This window comes from Thalassophryne amazonica, chromosome 13, assembly GCF_902500255.1.
Source record: "Thalassophryne amazonica chromosome 13, fThaAma1.1, whole genome shotgun sequence".
Taxonomy (NCBI): domain Eukaryota; kingdom Metazoa; phylum Chordata; class Actinopteri; order Batrachoidiformes; family Batrachoididae; genus Thalassophryne; species Thalassophryne amazonica.
In genome coordinates this window covers 54,866,165-54,883,097 of record NC_047115.1, presented here as the reverse complement: position 1 = coordinate 54,883,097, position 16,933 = coordinate 54,866,165, and the positions used below count along the sequence as shown (strand labels likewise).

The window sequence follows — 16,933 nt, the reverse complement described above, 5'->3', positions numbered from 1 at the left end:
TGTAGCACCCCACGCACACACTTTTGAGAATAGTTTTTCAAAAGTGAAAAGGCAAATCCACATATAAGTCATACTTGTCAATAAAAAAAGTATTATGAACATGAGGAAATAAAAACAAACAAACCTACAAGTCGCACCAGAGTATGTGGAACTCACTTGGCAACTAAGTGTTCCCTGGGGGCAAATTTAACAACAGACAGGAACTCAGTGTAGCATATGTGTACAACACAACATGTGCAGTTATTTAAAATCAGATTGCAGGCTCACAGCACTGGAAACAATATAATAAAGATATAAGGCTATTTGTTTGTTTGTTTTTTTAACTACCTCTTTAACTTGGGCTTTTTGTGCATCATTGGAGTGTACTTTTATTATTGCCATTCTTCTTTTATTGAGTTTACTTTGCTTAGTGCTTTGAGTCCTGAGAAAGCTCTATACAAATAATAATAATAGTCATCATTAAGGGCGATTCATATTTAATAAATGGCAAAGGCTATACGCCCAACCGTTAGGCAGATAAGTCATACATTGAATGTTACATGCACAACCGTTGGGCAGATAAATATAATGTCTTATCTTATTCGCCCAACCGTGCTCGTGTATTTGACACGTTTTGTGCATCTAAGCTACATTTTTTACACCACTTTAACTCTCTATTGCGGCGTATGTTTGACACATTTAATGGCGCCGTCTTTAATTACTGCGAAAACACCGCAATGGATGAAAACAGACAAACTTCATAAGCATTTTGAACGGAAGCCTGTTAACAACGAAACAGTTTTTGAACAAAATGTTGTCTGTTGGCTGTAAGATGGTGTTAGTTTGACACTGTTCCCTGGGTGTGATGAGCCAAACAGAACCGCTTTAGATCACAGCTCCTCCGTGGGCTGCAAACCCTCACGCAGCTGGCAAGAAAATATCTGCCTTTTTCCCCTCCCGCGTTGAAACCAGAAGTGATCTTACAAGCGCGCTCATTGGTCGGTTGTGGATGGGCGTATATGCTTGCGTCTTTACTTTACTGACCCAACGATTGGGCGTATAGCCACTCCCTTAATAATTACCACAATTGTTATTAAAAATTAACTATTTTTTTTGGTATATAAGTTACACTGGCATACAAGGTGCTGGACCTCCCAGACAAGCTTTGGGGGGAGAAATCTATGTGCCAGAAAATACAGCAGTTTCAAAACAGAGCACAAACAAATGACACGTTCATTCACACTCAGAAATATGGACTAATGCAAAGAACACCTGCGTTGACTAACATACCAACAAAGAAAACAAAGAAGTTTTTTAATATTTTGCATTATATGCTACATTAGAGACAGTACAGAGCAGGTCGGCTGGAGAGGTGGAGGATATGCTCTGGAGAGAAGGGGAATTACAAGTCAGCAGAGTCAAGGACGAGTATGTACATGTGTGAATGAGAACGAGCCTGTGGGAGTAAGATGACTGCAAGGAGTAGAGGTGGTGAAGGAGATGAGGTGAAGAAGAGAGTGCAGACAGGGTGGAGATACAGTGGCTTGCAAAGTATTCGGCCCTTTGGTATTCATGCATTTTAAATTATTTACGCCATTTCAAGTATAAAAAGTAAATCAGGCTTCTCATATAAAATTTTCTAAAACTATCTTCCTTAAACTCAAAGTTGTAATTAGAAATATAAAAGCCAAGATGATGGGTTGCATAAGTAATGGGCCCCTTTGGTATAATACCTGTAAATAACCAGTTTTATAGCCAGTTTTCTTCAGACAAGTCAGGGGATGTCCAAGTCACTGAATATGTCTTAGACTTTATTTCAACAACTTAGGAAGAAATACAAACAGTATGGCACTCTATAGACTTTCTTAAAAGAAGAGCTGAAAGTTCAGCTACAATTTGCCAGAAGGTATCATTCTGGGATGCAAGCCTCGATTTGATGTTTTGGTGAAAGAGAATCCTTCTCTGCTCCACTTCATCAGGCAGCTGTATAAAGCACCTTTCACACTGGCGTATTTGTAGAGCTGCGTATTGCGGCGTTGTGTTTCATTTAAGTACGCCCGAAATGCGCACGTACTCAGCCTTTTTCCATGTTCGTAGATCTGCTTGCAGCTGCATGTGTTCGCTTTTTAATGTGTGCACACAGTCGCATGTAGCTCCTGCCGGTATTTAAAACCAGTTCCCTCCTGCCGGCTGTGCAGAACACATCATTGCGCTTGGAAAACAGTGGACTGTATCATAAGGGCTTTACAGTTGCATTACTGTCTGCCACGTATGTAGGCATAGCTGCTATTTTCTGCCTCTGTGGAAGTGTGCTCTGTTCTCTACTGCACGGTGTGGTGCGGCTCAGAAAGAGACATTTAACATTTTTTTATTATTATTTTTTGTCTTGGTGGATCATTTTCATTGTGTACAGATGCTGCTGAGTTGGCTGTGGTTAAAGGCTGCTGTGAATGAAGCACCTTGACTCTAAACTTTTAAAACTCTGGTTGCTCCGATCAGGTCCGCTGATTTGATCAGACCTGATCAATCAGGTCATTTGATGATCGCACCGGCATGCAGCGACAGCGCTTTTATTTTTAAGAGTCACAGCGCTTATTCAGGTTTGATCAGACCTGATCGATCAGGTCGTCTGATGATCACACTGACATGCAGCAACTGTGCTTTTATTTTAAAGTCACAGCGCTTATTCAGGTTTGATCAGACCTGATCGATCAGGTCGTCTGATGATCACACTGACATGCAGCAACTGTGCTTTTATTTAAAGTCACAGCGCTTATTCAGACACAGAGAGCGAGACAAAGAGAGAGTGAGGGAGAGAGAGACCAACTGCTGTTTCTGTTGTGTTTCTGGATTTCTAAGTTGAGGTTCGATTCCCTGGTCTGAGCACACACACGTCCATCAGTTACATCACCTGTTCTGAGCACACACAGGCGCTGTGGGCTACATGATCCTGTTCTCCAGCTGATTCCTCTGGATGCACGCACTCAGTTTTTGGATGTGTACAAGAGTGCCGTGTTGCACAGACTTCCATGCAGCAACGCAGTGCTGCGCAGACCTGCTTAAAACTGCGTATTGTCTGTGTCCAGCGCTCTACGCCAAAGAAAATTAAACATGTTTAATTTCTTCCGTCCTACGTGCGTAGCTCTCAACATACTGCTGCGTAGGGAGAAAAAAACTCGACGTAGAGCTGCTATAAGTGGGCGTACAGCTGCTCAACTCGGTGTAGATGATACGCCACAATATGCAGCTCTACGAATACACCAGTGTGAAAGGGGCTTAACTGATGATACAAATGCAAAACACCACACTATGCACAATTTCTCCAATCACAGCCACATAAGCCTGTAACTTCTTCGGGATTGTCTGGGTGTTTTGGTCTCTTTCCTCACGTCTTCTCCTTCTTGCACAGTCACTCAGTTTTTGAGACTGCCTACTTCATAAAGATTTACCATAGAGTGCCACACTGTTTGCATTTCTCATAATTTATGTAATAAAGTCCAAGACATATTCAGTGACTGGAAATGTTCATGTAGCCATGCCCTAACTTGTAGGAAGAAAACTGGCAATAAAACTGATTATTTACAGGTATTATACCAAAGGGGCCCATTACTTATGCAACCCATCATCTTGGCTTTTAATTTAATTAATTATATTAGGTTGTAGAGATTTGCTTTGAGTTTAAAGAAGATAATTCTAGAAATTTTCATATTGAGAAACCTGGTTTACTTTTTGTATTTGAAATGGCATAAAGAAATTAAAATGCATGAAGTATCAAGGGGCTGAATACTTTTGCAAGCCACTGTAGATGGAGTGTTTTGTGATAGAAAGATATCGGGATGAGCAAAGGGGAACGTTTATAAGATGTAGTGAGACCAGCTAATTTGTATGGCTTAGAGGCAGTGGCACTAACAAAAAGACAGGTTCCACAGCTTGAGGTGGCAGAGCTGAAAATGCTTTTTTTTGGGGGGGGGGGGTGACACAGATGGACTGGCTTATGAATGAACAGCTCAGAGGGACAGCACAGGTAGGAGGGTTTTGTTGACAATGTCAGAGAGGCGAGACTGAAATGGTTTGAACATGCGCAGAGGAGGAACCCAGGGTACATAGGGCAAAGGATGCTGAGCATGGAGACAACAGGCAGCCAAAGAGGAGGTTTATGAAGTGCTGTGGTAGGACATGCATGTGGTTGGTTTGACACAGGAAAATTCAAAGGACAGGCTGAGATGGAAATGGATGATCTGCTGTAACAACCCCTAACATGAACATCCAAAAGAAGAAAAATAAACAGTGTTGACAAATAACATAATATAAACCAACCTACCTTATCATACCGCAAATTGTTTTGCTCCAGAAACTCATGTTTTAGCTCTGCGGCCAGGTGACAGAAGCGGTATCGAAAAAGCTCAACTTCCTGTTGTATAAACCAGCGCCTCAGATTCTCCCTGTAAAATGTCATTTGGGAAACATTTTACAGTTACACTTTAATGACTGCCATAAAATTATTTGACAACAGACATTCCACAGAAATGACAGACTTACGATTGGCAGTAGGCAAGTCTAAGAATGAAGTGGGATATGTGATCCTTTCTTTGTTTCTCATATTCAGCTCTTTGTTTCTCGTACTGTCGCGTCATGTTTTCAGTTTGTTTATCATCCTTAGTCAGGTACAAAGAAAGACACTGTTAATAGTAAGACCCTTTGGCTGCTCCCTTGTTTGAACTTGGGATTGCCACAGCAGATCCACCGTGGATCTGTATGTTGATTTGGCACAGATGCCCTTACTGACAACTCTACATTACACCGAGAAATGCGGGTGGGGTGGGGGTTTGAACCGGGAACTTTCCACACCAAAACCAAGTGCACTAACCACTTGGCCACCACCCCTGTTACTGACATCAATTATTTCTGCAGAATTGTGTTACTTAGGATCTACACACTGACTCTTAATTTACACCATGACTAACATGGCTTAGGGCCCCTTCACACATAACACAAGTAAAGCCAACGAGTGCACAAAGGAGGAAATGCATGCCATTTGTGAAAAATCCAAGCCATCTCAAACCCCTCGTACACCTGTCGCCAAAACATTCACGCACACAAGTGAAAGAAAGACAGCGAATGCCCTGCGTGTGCTCATTCGATCCCCCTCTCGGCAGGTGCTGACCAAATTCCAGGTGTCACACAGGAACATCTATCACTGCACACATAGAAAAGGTCGGGCTATTCATGCACCTGCTACGATAGCAGCGAGCAGGTGATCACGTTTGACCCGTCTTTGAAACGTGTCTGAGTGCAACACGAGTGTGGCGGCACCAAGCAACACATATGCATGTGACTGTGCCGAACTCCCCACAGACACACAAATGGCATGTGGAGTGTGTCGTTGTCGTCCGCCCCCACAACACAAATGGCTTGTAGAGTGTGCAAATTAAATCATCAAATAAGGGTGACGAAGGCATGAACTCATTCTTGTGTGACTGCTTTGCTGTGGTCAGCTGACCGCCGACTGACCGACAGCTGGATGTGACTATACACGCAAGGTGTTACATTACAACACACACACACACACAAAAAAAAAAAAAAACCACGGTAACACGAGGCGTTTTGTCAGTTATTGTGGCGCTTTTTTCTTTTATATACATTTATCTCCTTGCTGATTTTAGACAATTGTTATAAGACAGTGATTGCAGTGTAGTGGAAAAGTTTCCTTCTGGTAATTTGAGCTTTTGTAAATTGCAGGTTCAAATCCCGCGAGTGGCATTTATTTTTTATTTAACCGCAGGGTTCTGTATTGCATCCCTTTTTATTTATTATTGATATCAACACAGTGATTTTCATTAATTATACAGTTGGTTTTTATTTTATTTTTTTTCCACCTCAGCGGCGATGTTGTGCAACACGTTCCAGCTGCTCGCACCGTGTTCGTGCACGGTTGTGCGCATGCACGAAACCGTCGCTAATGTGTCATGCACACCTGTGCAACCGTGCGTCCCTCACGAGAGTAGGTGGATGGTTCGTGGTTCCCCATTTCGTATTTGGTTCGAGGATTTTCTTCCAGTTTCTGCGTCTTTCGTGTTATGTGTGAAAGGGCCCTTAGAGAGATGATAATATCTGCTGATATTAGCCTCTGACAAACATACTGGTATGGGCGTTGTTTTTGCAGATATAAAAACTTTTTTCTATCAAATAAATAATGCAGAAAAACAGTGCTGGAATTGGCATTATTACATAATTTGTCCAGCAGAGGATGTCCCAATTGTTTACAATACTGGCAAGCATGGCTGGGACTCCCATCACCCCTTGATCCCATTATCTACAAGAGACAAGAAGCAAAGACATGAGCTTCCATTCATTTGCAATCAGAATGGGAGTATTACAGCAACAACAGACAAGTGGCCACTATGTTGTCAGCTCGGTGGAGCCAAAATAGACATTTTATGCAAATGCTGAGCGATGCTGCAGTGTGGTGGCCAAACGGTCAGTATACTTGCTTCCAAAGCAGAAGGTTCCCGGTTCAAGACCACCTGTGCCCATTCTCTATGGAATGTGGAGTTGCATCAGAAAGAGCGTCTGGTGTAAAGCATGTGCCAAATCAACACACAGATGCATATCTGCTCTACTGTGGCCACCCAAAGTGAAAAAGGGAGACATTAAAAGAACTGCCAAGTGAGGTGACATTAACTTACAATCTGAGTGAAGGCAGCATGATGTACGTTGACTGGTCGCTTGGTTTATTTAGAACAAAATTCATCAAGCCTTGATTACATTTTGTCATAAGGATTTGATAAAGAAATGTTCAGAATCACTGCCTTTTTAATGATATATTGGCAGGTATATTGGAATTGTACCTTTTTTTTTTGGTCATTGGTATTGGCATCCCAAAAGAAAATCTGTGTGGGTTGGGCTCTAAACAGTTAGGAAATGCAGATTTGATGTGTTCTGCAGTTGTCCATGTAGTGCGATTATACTCACAGTTTCTCTTCTACAAGGGAAGTTCAGGTTTCTCAACTCATTGTAAAGTTTGTCTTTGTATTCATTTGATGTTTTCACATAGCTCACACCCAAATTCTCAACTCTCTTCAACACTGCAGAAACATTAAAAAATGACAATGATGGCATTTTATGACAACAGAAAGTACACATCTCACATGTTACAGGTGTACACATGACTACCACAGCACAGACAGTAGTTTTTATTTATAATGCTAATCAATTGTCAGACCAATGAGGACTTACGTTTGAGTCTGTCCACAGCCAGTGTCTCAAATTCAGAGAGTGAAATGGTTTCAAGAGGAGGCTCTGCATAGAACTGTAGACATTGTTTATAGATTTCTACTAGAGGGGTAAATTGCTTCTTCTTCTTCCTGTCAACAAACTGCATCGTGCCTAAAGGTGAAACAAAACACATTTATATGCTTTTAGCATTTACAAATACACAGATGCTCAAGGTCAACCAGCCTCCCAAAAATCAAGCATTTTTTTTTTTTTGGTCGAGTGGCTGAAATGTTTCTCAGACATCAATGCAAATGGTCCTGCACTGTCAATACATGGCTGTTTCCAGACACCAGAGCACCACCGGCTCCAGCGTTGCATTTTAACCAAACGCTGCTTGAAGGTAACTAAATTTTCCACTGGAAGTGATGCTCACAACAGCAGCAGTTGTGGAGTTAGCAGTTGTAGCAGTTGCTGAAAAGGTTACTTTGTCGATTATAGCAAAGCAACTAGAAATAATTAAACACAGTCTGCCTGTTACAGCCAATTTGTGGTTACCGGAGCGCATATGACATTTAACAACACTGATGCCTATGGTACCGAGCTCAAAGTGCCTCCACCATTTTGTACTTTATTTTTTTGTTGTTGTTGCTGCTTTTAAAAACACTGCAAAATCCTTTCTATGTTGACCACCAAAGGGCCACAAGTACAGTGGATCAAATAAGTATTTGATCCACTGTCGATTTTGCAACTTTTCCCACCCACAAAGAATAGAGAGGTCTGTAATTTTTATCGTAGGTACACTTCAACTGTGAGACAGAATCTCAAAAAACAGAAAGTCACATTTTATCATTTTTAAATAATTTGCATTTTATTGCATGAAATGATTTGATACAATAGAAAAACAGACCTTAATATTTGGTACAGAAACCTTTGTTTGCAATTACAGAGGTCAGACGTTTTCTGTAGTTCTTGACCAGGTTGGCACACTGCAGCAGGGATTTTGGTCCATTCCTCCATACAGATCTTCTCCAGATCTTTCAGGTTTGAGTTTCAGCCCCCTCCAAAGATTTTCTATTGAGTTCAGGTCTAGAGACTGGATAGGCCACTCCAGGACCTTGAAATGCTTCTTAAAGGAGCCACTCCTTAGTTGCCCTGACTGTGACCCATCTTCACTACTCTTATTGGGGGAAGGTTGTTTGCCAAAATTTCACAATACATGACCCCATCCATCCTCCCTTCAATACGGTGCAGTCGTCCTGTCCCCTTTGCAGAAAAGCACCCCCAAAAATGATGTTTCCACCCCCATGCTTCACAGTTGGAATGGTGTGGGGTTGTTCTCATCTTCCAAACACGGCAAGTGGAGCTGATACCAAAAAGCTCTATTTTGGTCTCATCTGACCACATGACCTTCCCCCATGCCTCTCATCATCCAGATGGTCATTGGTGAACTTCAAGTGGGCCTGGCCATGAGCAGGGGGGCCCTTGTGTGCCCTGCAGGATTTTAAACCATGATGGCGTAGTGTACTTCTAATGGTAATCTTTGCAACCGTGGTCCCAGCTTTCTTCAGGTCATTGACCAGGCCCTCCCGTGCAGTTCTGGGCTTTATCAGACTCATCCTTACCCTACAAAGTGAGATCTTGTATGGAGCCCCAGACTGAGGAAGATTGACAGTCATCCTGTGTTTCTTCCATTATCTAATAATTACGCCCAAAGTTGTTGCCTTCTCATCATGCTGTTTGCCTACTGTCCTGTAGTCCATCCCAGCCTTGTGCAGGTCTACAGTTTTGTCCCTGTTGTCCTTAAACAGCTCTTTGGTCTTGGTCATGGTGGACAGGTTGGAGAGTGATTGATTGAGTGTGTGAACAGGTGTCTTTTATACAGGTAACGAGTTCAAACAGGTGCAATTAATACAAGAAGAGTGCAGAATAGGAGGGCTTCTTGAAGAAAAACTAACAGGTCTGTGAGAGCCAGAATTCTTGCTGGTTGGTAGGTGATCAAATACTTATTTCATGCAATAAAATGCAAATTAATTATTTAAAAAAAAAAAGTCATACTATGTGATTTTCTGAATTTGTTTTTAGATTCTGTCTCTCACAGTTGAAGTGTACCTACAATAAAAATACAGACCTCTCCATTCTTTGTGGGTGGGAAAACTTGCAAAATCGACAGTGGATCAAATACTTATTCGACTCGCTGTATCTTCCAGTCACTTTTGCATTTCTCCATTTCTTTGTCATGTTACAAAATTCATCTTCTCAGCTCTTCTTTTACTCCTCCAGTTCCCAGCATGTCGCTGTCCAAACATACAGCCTAACAGCAATTTTGTACCAGCTGGAGTAAAAACTGGTTCCATATGTTTATCAGATCAATGTATATATTTTGTGACAGCAAATCAAAGTTATTCATTATATGCATGCAAAATAAACTGAGAACATTTTTTTCTTTAAAACTCTAAATTTTTAATGCCTGTGGAATCAAATTGAATGCCATTTAAACACTTAATTTTCACAACCCATGGAAACCCTGAAGAACGATAAGGAAAATAATAACGAATGCATTGATGTGTGAACAACTTAATTAAAGCCAGAAGGGAGTTCAGTGACATGTTACAAATGTGGCACCACAGTTGAAAATTGTTTCAAAAGCATTGCTTCATTCAGCTGCAAAATGTAAACATCTTAAGGGTATGTACGAGTATATGCAATTTCCTATTATTTTAATAATTCAAAGTTTGAGTTTTATATTTAACATTTAAAAAAGTTAACCTAAAATAAAAGAAATACATAAGTAACAAAAATGCAGGTTATGTTTACAGAAACGGTTCCACTGTTCATTGCCCACTTCATTTTTACAGTTCAGGCTGAACAGCCCCTCTTCACATGCAGCAGTTTCCATCATTTGAACCCGCCACATTTAATGTGGGAATTTGATGTTCCCACCAACACCTCAGAATCACGTGTGCACATTTTATTAGGCCACTTTTAATTCTCAAAGTAAAAATTTGTCTTGGTGATCCAGAAAGATCACATTTTAACCATTTCCTCATGTAATCCAGAACATTCCTCCATAAGGGAAATACCTTATGACATTCCCATAATGCATGCATATGTGCGCCGTGTTCATTTTTACATTTCCAACATAGATCACCTTTGAGTAAACCTTGTTGGAGTGAAATAGTATCTGAATACTGCTGACATCTGATATATTCTTCAGTGCTGGAAAGAATCCCCCCCACCCCCCATGTTTCCTCATCTACAGTACATAACGAGTACTCCAGCCATCTTTATTCATCCAGAGACATAACTTCTATATTATAATAGCCAAGTGGCCTCTGTGTGTGTGTGCGCGTGCGTATGGCTTCAATCATGCAAAAACCAGGGAGAGCTGACATTTGCCATTTGGTATGTTGATTTATTTGGGTCAACGATGAAGACTTCGATAACAGAAAGTTGATAGAACAAAAACTTTTGGAGAAATTAGCAATTTTATCGAATCAATAAACATTAGATGTGCTGCAGTGCACCATGTGGGTTTGGGGTTTTAAATGTTGTTATTGTGGTTCATATTAACCCCCATTCCCACCGGGCCTTTAGAGTTGCGTAATGCGTGGTACTGACTACGCCAAGCTTAAGCAGCTCTACACTGGGTTTACACAGCCCAAGGCGGCAGTACGCTGAGGGAGACAAAGGGGTACATGAGACGGATGCAAAAAATTATACATTTTTAATTATTTCGTCGTGGAGCACTGGAAGCAGAAATTATGCAGTTGTACACCAAACCCCCGCAATTGTACACACAACCCTACGCCATGGTGAAAAATCCTTTTCAGTTTTTTTATTTTTTTTATTTTTTATCAGTACATACCTGCATTGCTAGATTTTATTCATTTGCTGGACTTTGCTGGCAATGAAGCTTCAAAACTACACAAGAAGAAGAAGCAGGCCAGCCAAACTCCCATATCCAGTAACTCCTCATAGACAGCTCACCAGCGAGAGGACATGTCCACATCCACTCCTCATGGACTAATTGTGCACGCAATCGCCGGCTGCGGATCCCCAGTGCTTTCACCTCCTCAAGTTCTCTCACTATTGTGGCACTTTAAATAAAGTCCATTAACTCATGGAAATAATGTATTCTGACTTTGTATCAAATCCATCTGCATGTTAAGGCAGTCTGTCAAAACAGCATCATGGAGTAAAGTTCCTCCCCCCTGCGTGCAACTTTTTTCTTACACAGCCATTCCTGCGTACTAGATATGCAGCACAATACAACTCTATACAGGCCCAGTGTGAAAGAGGATTTAGTTTAACAGTGTTGTTAGTGTTACTGATTTATTGTTTTTGTAATTCAGTTCATTTAGTCAGTTTAGATAAATGTTCTGTTACTCTTACCATGATTAAGTTAAGTGTTATGTTGGCATGATGAATGAAATGTATAGTGTTTTTAATGTCTTCTGCCACTATCTGTCAAATTAAAAGCGCCTGCATACAGCAAAATGCAGAAAAGACAAACAGCTAGGCGTGCATTCAATTTTAACCACGCACAAACTGGAGAGAGCTGACATTTGCCGTCTGGGTCGAAGATGAACAGTGCCAAGATTGACCATTAATAGCAGTAATTTTTTTTAAAGAAGCTACATATATAATCAAACAACACTGAACAATGGACACTGATATTAACATTCTGGACTCACACTTCTATATATTAAATGTGTGAGTGCGTGATTTTATTTAGTAAATACATAATATAATTGTAAATACATTAAAAATACATGGATGACGCAAGAAAATGAAAACACTTATTTCCATTGTGGTCCATTTAAAAATCAAATGATGAAACAGAAGTAAAAACAAAACAATAATAAAAAATACTGTGTATATGATAAGAACCTAAACAATGTATAAACACATTAAGACAGTAAACTAACATTTAAAAAATTATGTAATTAACAAGAAATAAAAGGGTTGAGTTCTTCTAGAGACTGTTCTAAAGATACGGAGGGTGTCTTACCGACCAATCAGAATGCACAAATATGTCCGTACCCGTACCATATGCGGCTAAAGGTCTGGTGTCATGTACAATTCTTTCCACCTCGCTTAGAAAACAGCGCTTGGAACTTGAGGTGGTTGGACGATGAAAGAAGCAAAACACCTTTGCAATTTACGTCGATATTTTTGATGAATTTCTTCATTTACATTTGATGACTTTCTTAATTTACAGCAGCTTCATTACGTATGTCCACTCACTGAACCTCGGTCCGTACCTTTAGCAGTCCCACAGAAGATACGGATGTACATATCCGTAGCCACTTCGATTCCAAAAACATTCTGGAATCACACACCATTCAAACTCATTATAGAAACTTACAATTTATTACCACCCTTGAAAAATGTCAGCTACCTATTTTGTAAACACTACCCAATCAATACAGCATTTTATTTGTTCCCATTCAATTAGGATCCCTTCCAGATCTGGTTGTGTGTCAGCTAGCGCTGCGCAGTTTAGCCGATTTAATCGTGACACGGTATAATTCTGGCCGATGGTAGAGATTTGGACTCCACTGACTAATCGCAATAACAGCCAAGGAGTTTTTCGATCCAGCAAAGCTCCTCTGTGAAGCGGCTGTGTTTGTGTGTATGTGAACCAGTTTGCTGCAGTGGAGAGGGGTGTTCTGAGCTGAGGTGACTGACTCTCACTGCTGTTCATGTAAGTTTGTGAGGCACCTGTTCTGTGACGCTCTGTCACGACCTGAATCAAACATTTGAGAAAGCACCACATTTAATAACGCAAGGATTTTTTTTAACCGGAGCAAAAACACAAAACCAGCCAGGATGAGATGATTTACCCAGACTGACTTCAAATATGAGTAAATTAAGTATGTTTATTAATTTTTTTTTTTTTTTTTTTTGGTGGTTTCGTGTTGAGTTTTGTAAATAAAGAAAAGCGCCAGTGACCGTCCTGAAAGCGCTTCATGTATTCAGGGCAGGAGTGCCATCTAGTGTTTTCAAAATTATATTATATCTGTTTTTGGTTTTTGTTGTTGTTTTTATTGATTTATTCTGATCAATTTATCTTTGCTAAGGGACCCATTCAGACACATATTATGATTTTTACACTTAGGTTTATATCGTGATTATATATATATACACACTGTTACCGTGAAGAGATTCAATTTATATCATGATATGAATTTTAGGCCATATCACCCACCCCTAGTGCCAGCCCAATATTATCCAAGTTTTGACATTTCAAAAGAAATACTATAGTATGTTATGTTTGGTAATGATAAACTTCTCTCTTTTTCAGCTGGCATAATTTATCCATGTGGATTCTAGGTTTTCTTCCATCCTTAACACTTAAACAATTGTATCATAACAGTTAGATAATTGATCTGATGTGACACAACCATCTTGTCTGTGTTCACTTTCCACGACAATGTTAGATGTAATTTACTCCAATTGTCAAAATTGTAATTTCCTATTATTATTATTATTTTCTTCTTTATTTGCAGTGCCATAATCCGCTCGTTTCTCTCGGCAAATCTGGCAACACACTGATTTCATGTTTATTCAAGTTCAGTACTGTAGCTAGCAAGAACGTTGTAACAGCAACCGAGCACACTTTTAGTAGCTACCGTCAATAACATATTACATTTATTGTTTTTATTTAGCCACAAGATGTATCCGTCAATAACATATTACATTTATTGTTTTTATTTAGCCACAAGATGTATTTCATCGTGTGGACAGACAAGCCGCTTTATCTAGTCACTTTAGAAGATAAAGCGAGCGCTTCATAGTCTGAAAAAATTTAGTTTAGCACTTACACCATTATATAATACAACTAATAGGAAAAATTACTACGTTATATATTTTATTTACATTACCAAACAAATGATAAAGCCGCTTCCTTTCGAGCTCAGTCCCGCCAAACGTTGTGACTTGTTCAACGAACGCGGGTAAACGATGATGACTTCAACAATTCAGGAAGAGCAACACAGAACAAAACCCAAAAGGGCATTCGTTTTATTGTTCCGCTCCGCCCGCCGTCTTCTGTCGAGGCTTGCTGCTTAAACTGGCCTGTGATTGGTTGGCGGCCGAGACGCAGACGTCAGCCTCACGTTGATGTGGCGCGAACGCTGCTCTGCTATTGGTCTTTTAGCAGAGGGAAATCCAGCGCTGCTCTCCTATTGGTCGTTTAGGAGTGGAGAAATCTCACTCCAAAATGGAGCCCAATATCCGTACCAATTCATAGCCTGGGGTTGTCGGGCTATTTAAGCCATAATCATACTCTCACGTGCGCCACGAGCAGTGTGAGCCATAGACATTATAAAGAGTGGACGCCGCATCGACCGCTGCTGCCTATTGGCGCCGACGAGCCGTGGGGCCGCCATCTTGGACCGGTCATCCGATCCGTTCCACTCAGTTCTGTTTGGCACGCGCAGCGCATTTAATCCATCGTAAATCGGAATACTAAACAGATTTTCACGCGTTTTTTTTTTCTGCAAACTTCACACATGTAGCTATGATACAAGATAAGTGGTACGCCGTATTTTAATATTCATAGTGCCTAGACTGTAGACAGGTATTTTGCAAACCCTGTCAACGCACACATTATACAGACACACACACGAATATGTGATCGAGAAGCAGATAGTGGCAGTAAAGATAAATATTTTAGTAATTTGAAGAGACAATATATGATTAGGCAATATATATAAATATTTTTATATATAAACCAAATAATTACTAATGAATACATTATATTTCTATATTAAACATAAAAATAGATGTTATATATCACAGAAAATGAAAATATATAAATCAGTATATATATATATATATATATATATATATATATATATATATATATATATATATAGCAACCAATGCAGTGTCTACTCTTTATAATGTCTATGGTGTAAGCAATGAATCTTCTTCTTCTACTTTTATTTGATGCCGGGTAGCAACATGCGACTAAGATGCACTACCGCCACCTACCATGCTTGTCTGGAGTGTGTTTTAGTTCCTATCATAATAATAATCATCATCATAATAATAATGAGCCAGAAGGGGAGACTCTCGATTTACTAGTTGATTTATGCTCCTATGGTCTTGAACTTTGGTTCATGACCAAAAATTAACGTCGCATATACAAGCGGCGGAAATGAGATTCCTCCGTTGGGTGCTTATGTGACGGAGTGCAGGAATCGCTGTGCAGTAATAGTCAGTAAACCTCACTCCCCAACAGCTGAAAGGATTCTCTGGCCACAAGGTCAGAGCCCTGGGTTTTCACTCAGGGACAAGGTCAGAAGCTCCACTATCTTGGGGGGGACTTGGGGAGTAGAGCTGCTGCTTCGTCACATTGGAAGATGCCAGCTGAGATAATTCGGGCATCTAGTAAGGATGTCCCTGAGTTGTCTGCCTAGGGAGATCTTCTGGGCACATCCAACTGGGATGAGGCCCTGGGGATGTGTGTGCAATGTGTGTCCTGGGCCCCAGGAACCCAGGACACATTGGAGGGATGATATTTCACAGATGGCCTGGGAACACCTTGGTTTCCTCCAGGAAGAGTTAGAGTCCTTGGCTGAGGATAGGGAAGTGTGGTATAAGCTGCTCAGTTTACTGCCACTTCGACCCAGATCTGAGTAAGTGGCAGAAAATGAAGAAACAAATAAATTACTGCATTTATATAGCGCTTTTTCCATCTGCATCAGAAGCTCAAAGCACTTTACAATTATGCCTCACATTCACCCATTCACACAGGTACACTCATACATCGGTGGCAGGGTGCTGCCATGCAAAGTATATATATATATATATATATATATATATATATATATATATATATATATATATATATATATATATATATATATATATATATACACTCTGATTTATATATATTTTCATTTTCTGTATATATTCATGATATTTATATTGTGCTTTACACAGTGCTAAAAGACACTTTCTAGAACAGTTATTATAGAAAGATTGAAAAAAATTTAAATCAACAAAAATGTAAACTCAAACTTTCACTGTGTCTTGACCGGTCCAAGATGGCGGTCACATTTCCTGCGCCACACTCTCATGAGCGCCACTAGCTTAGCTTATGGCAAGCCAAAAGTGGACGCTCTCGTTATGGCCGAACAACTGTCCAGTTTCTGAGTATTCTGTGTTAGTACGCGCTTGCGGCCGATGTGCTTGTTGACTTCCTGGGCAAAAAGTAGTTCCCAACATATCCTATGAGATAATGAGTATATCTCATCTAAATTAATTCTGAAATTTACCAGTAATAAAATTATAAAGATAACTGAAATTTTAAGAGTGGCCACAATAAATATTTAAGAAACGTAACGTTTATGAGCAACTTCACCTGTTATTGCTCAAGGACATTGTAAACATTGACACGATTGTGTTTGATATGGAATTAGTTCAGAAATATACGACTGGAATGGTTTGATTACCATTTACAGTTGGCGAAGAAAGACTTGGGTGTTAACTTCATGTTAAAGTCAGAACAAGAACCTGCACTGAAAGAGATCTATCTGAGAAGAGACACATTCTGGGGAAAAAACATATGGGAAACATGTCTACACCATGAACTCATTATTTAATTGTAAGAGAATCTGTAAATTAAAAAAAACCTAGCAAAGTTCGTGAATGCTGTGATGTATCATTTCCGTAACTTATATAATCTCGTGCAACCAGAGCTACCTCAAACAAGTACTTTTACTAC

At 40.1% G+C, this 16,933-nt stretch overlaps 1 protein-coding gene across 1 annotated transcript in view; it reads right to left on the bottom strand.

The window, feature by feature from the left end:
- Positions 1-14,227, bottom strand: part of prim2 (DNA primase subunit 2) — a 51,412-nt gene extending 37,185 nt beyond the window's left edge. Inside the window, exons 1-5 of the mRNA XM_034185167.1 lie at positions 14,082-14,227; positions 7,216-7,365; positions 6,952-7,064; positions 4,519-4,634; positions 4,301-4,421 (exon numbers count right to left, since the gene is read on the bottom strand). Coding sequence (XP_034041058.1) covers positions 4,301-4,421; positions 4,519-4,634; positions 6,952-7,064; positions 7,216-7,360 — 495 coding nt within the window. The 5' untranslated portion in view covers positions 7,361-7,365; positions 14,082-14,227. The remainder of the gene's footprint in view (positions 1-4,300; positions 4,422-4,518; positions 4,635-6,951; positions 7,065-7,215; positions 7,366-14,081) is intronic.
- Positions 14,228-16,933: the final 2,706 nt, after the last annotated feature.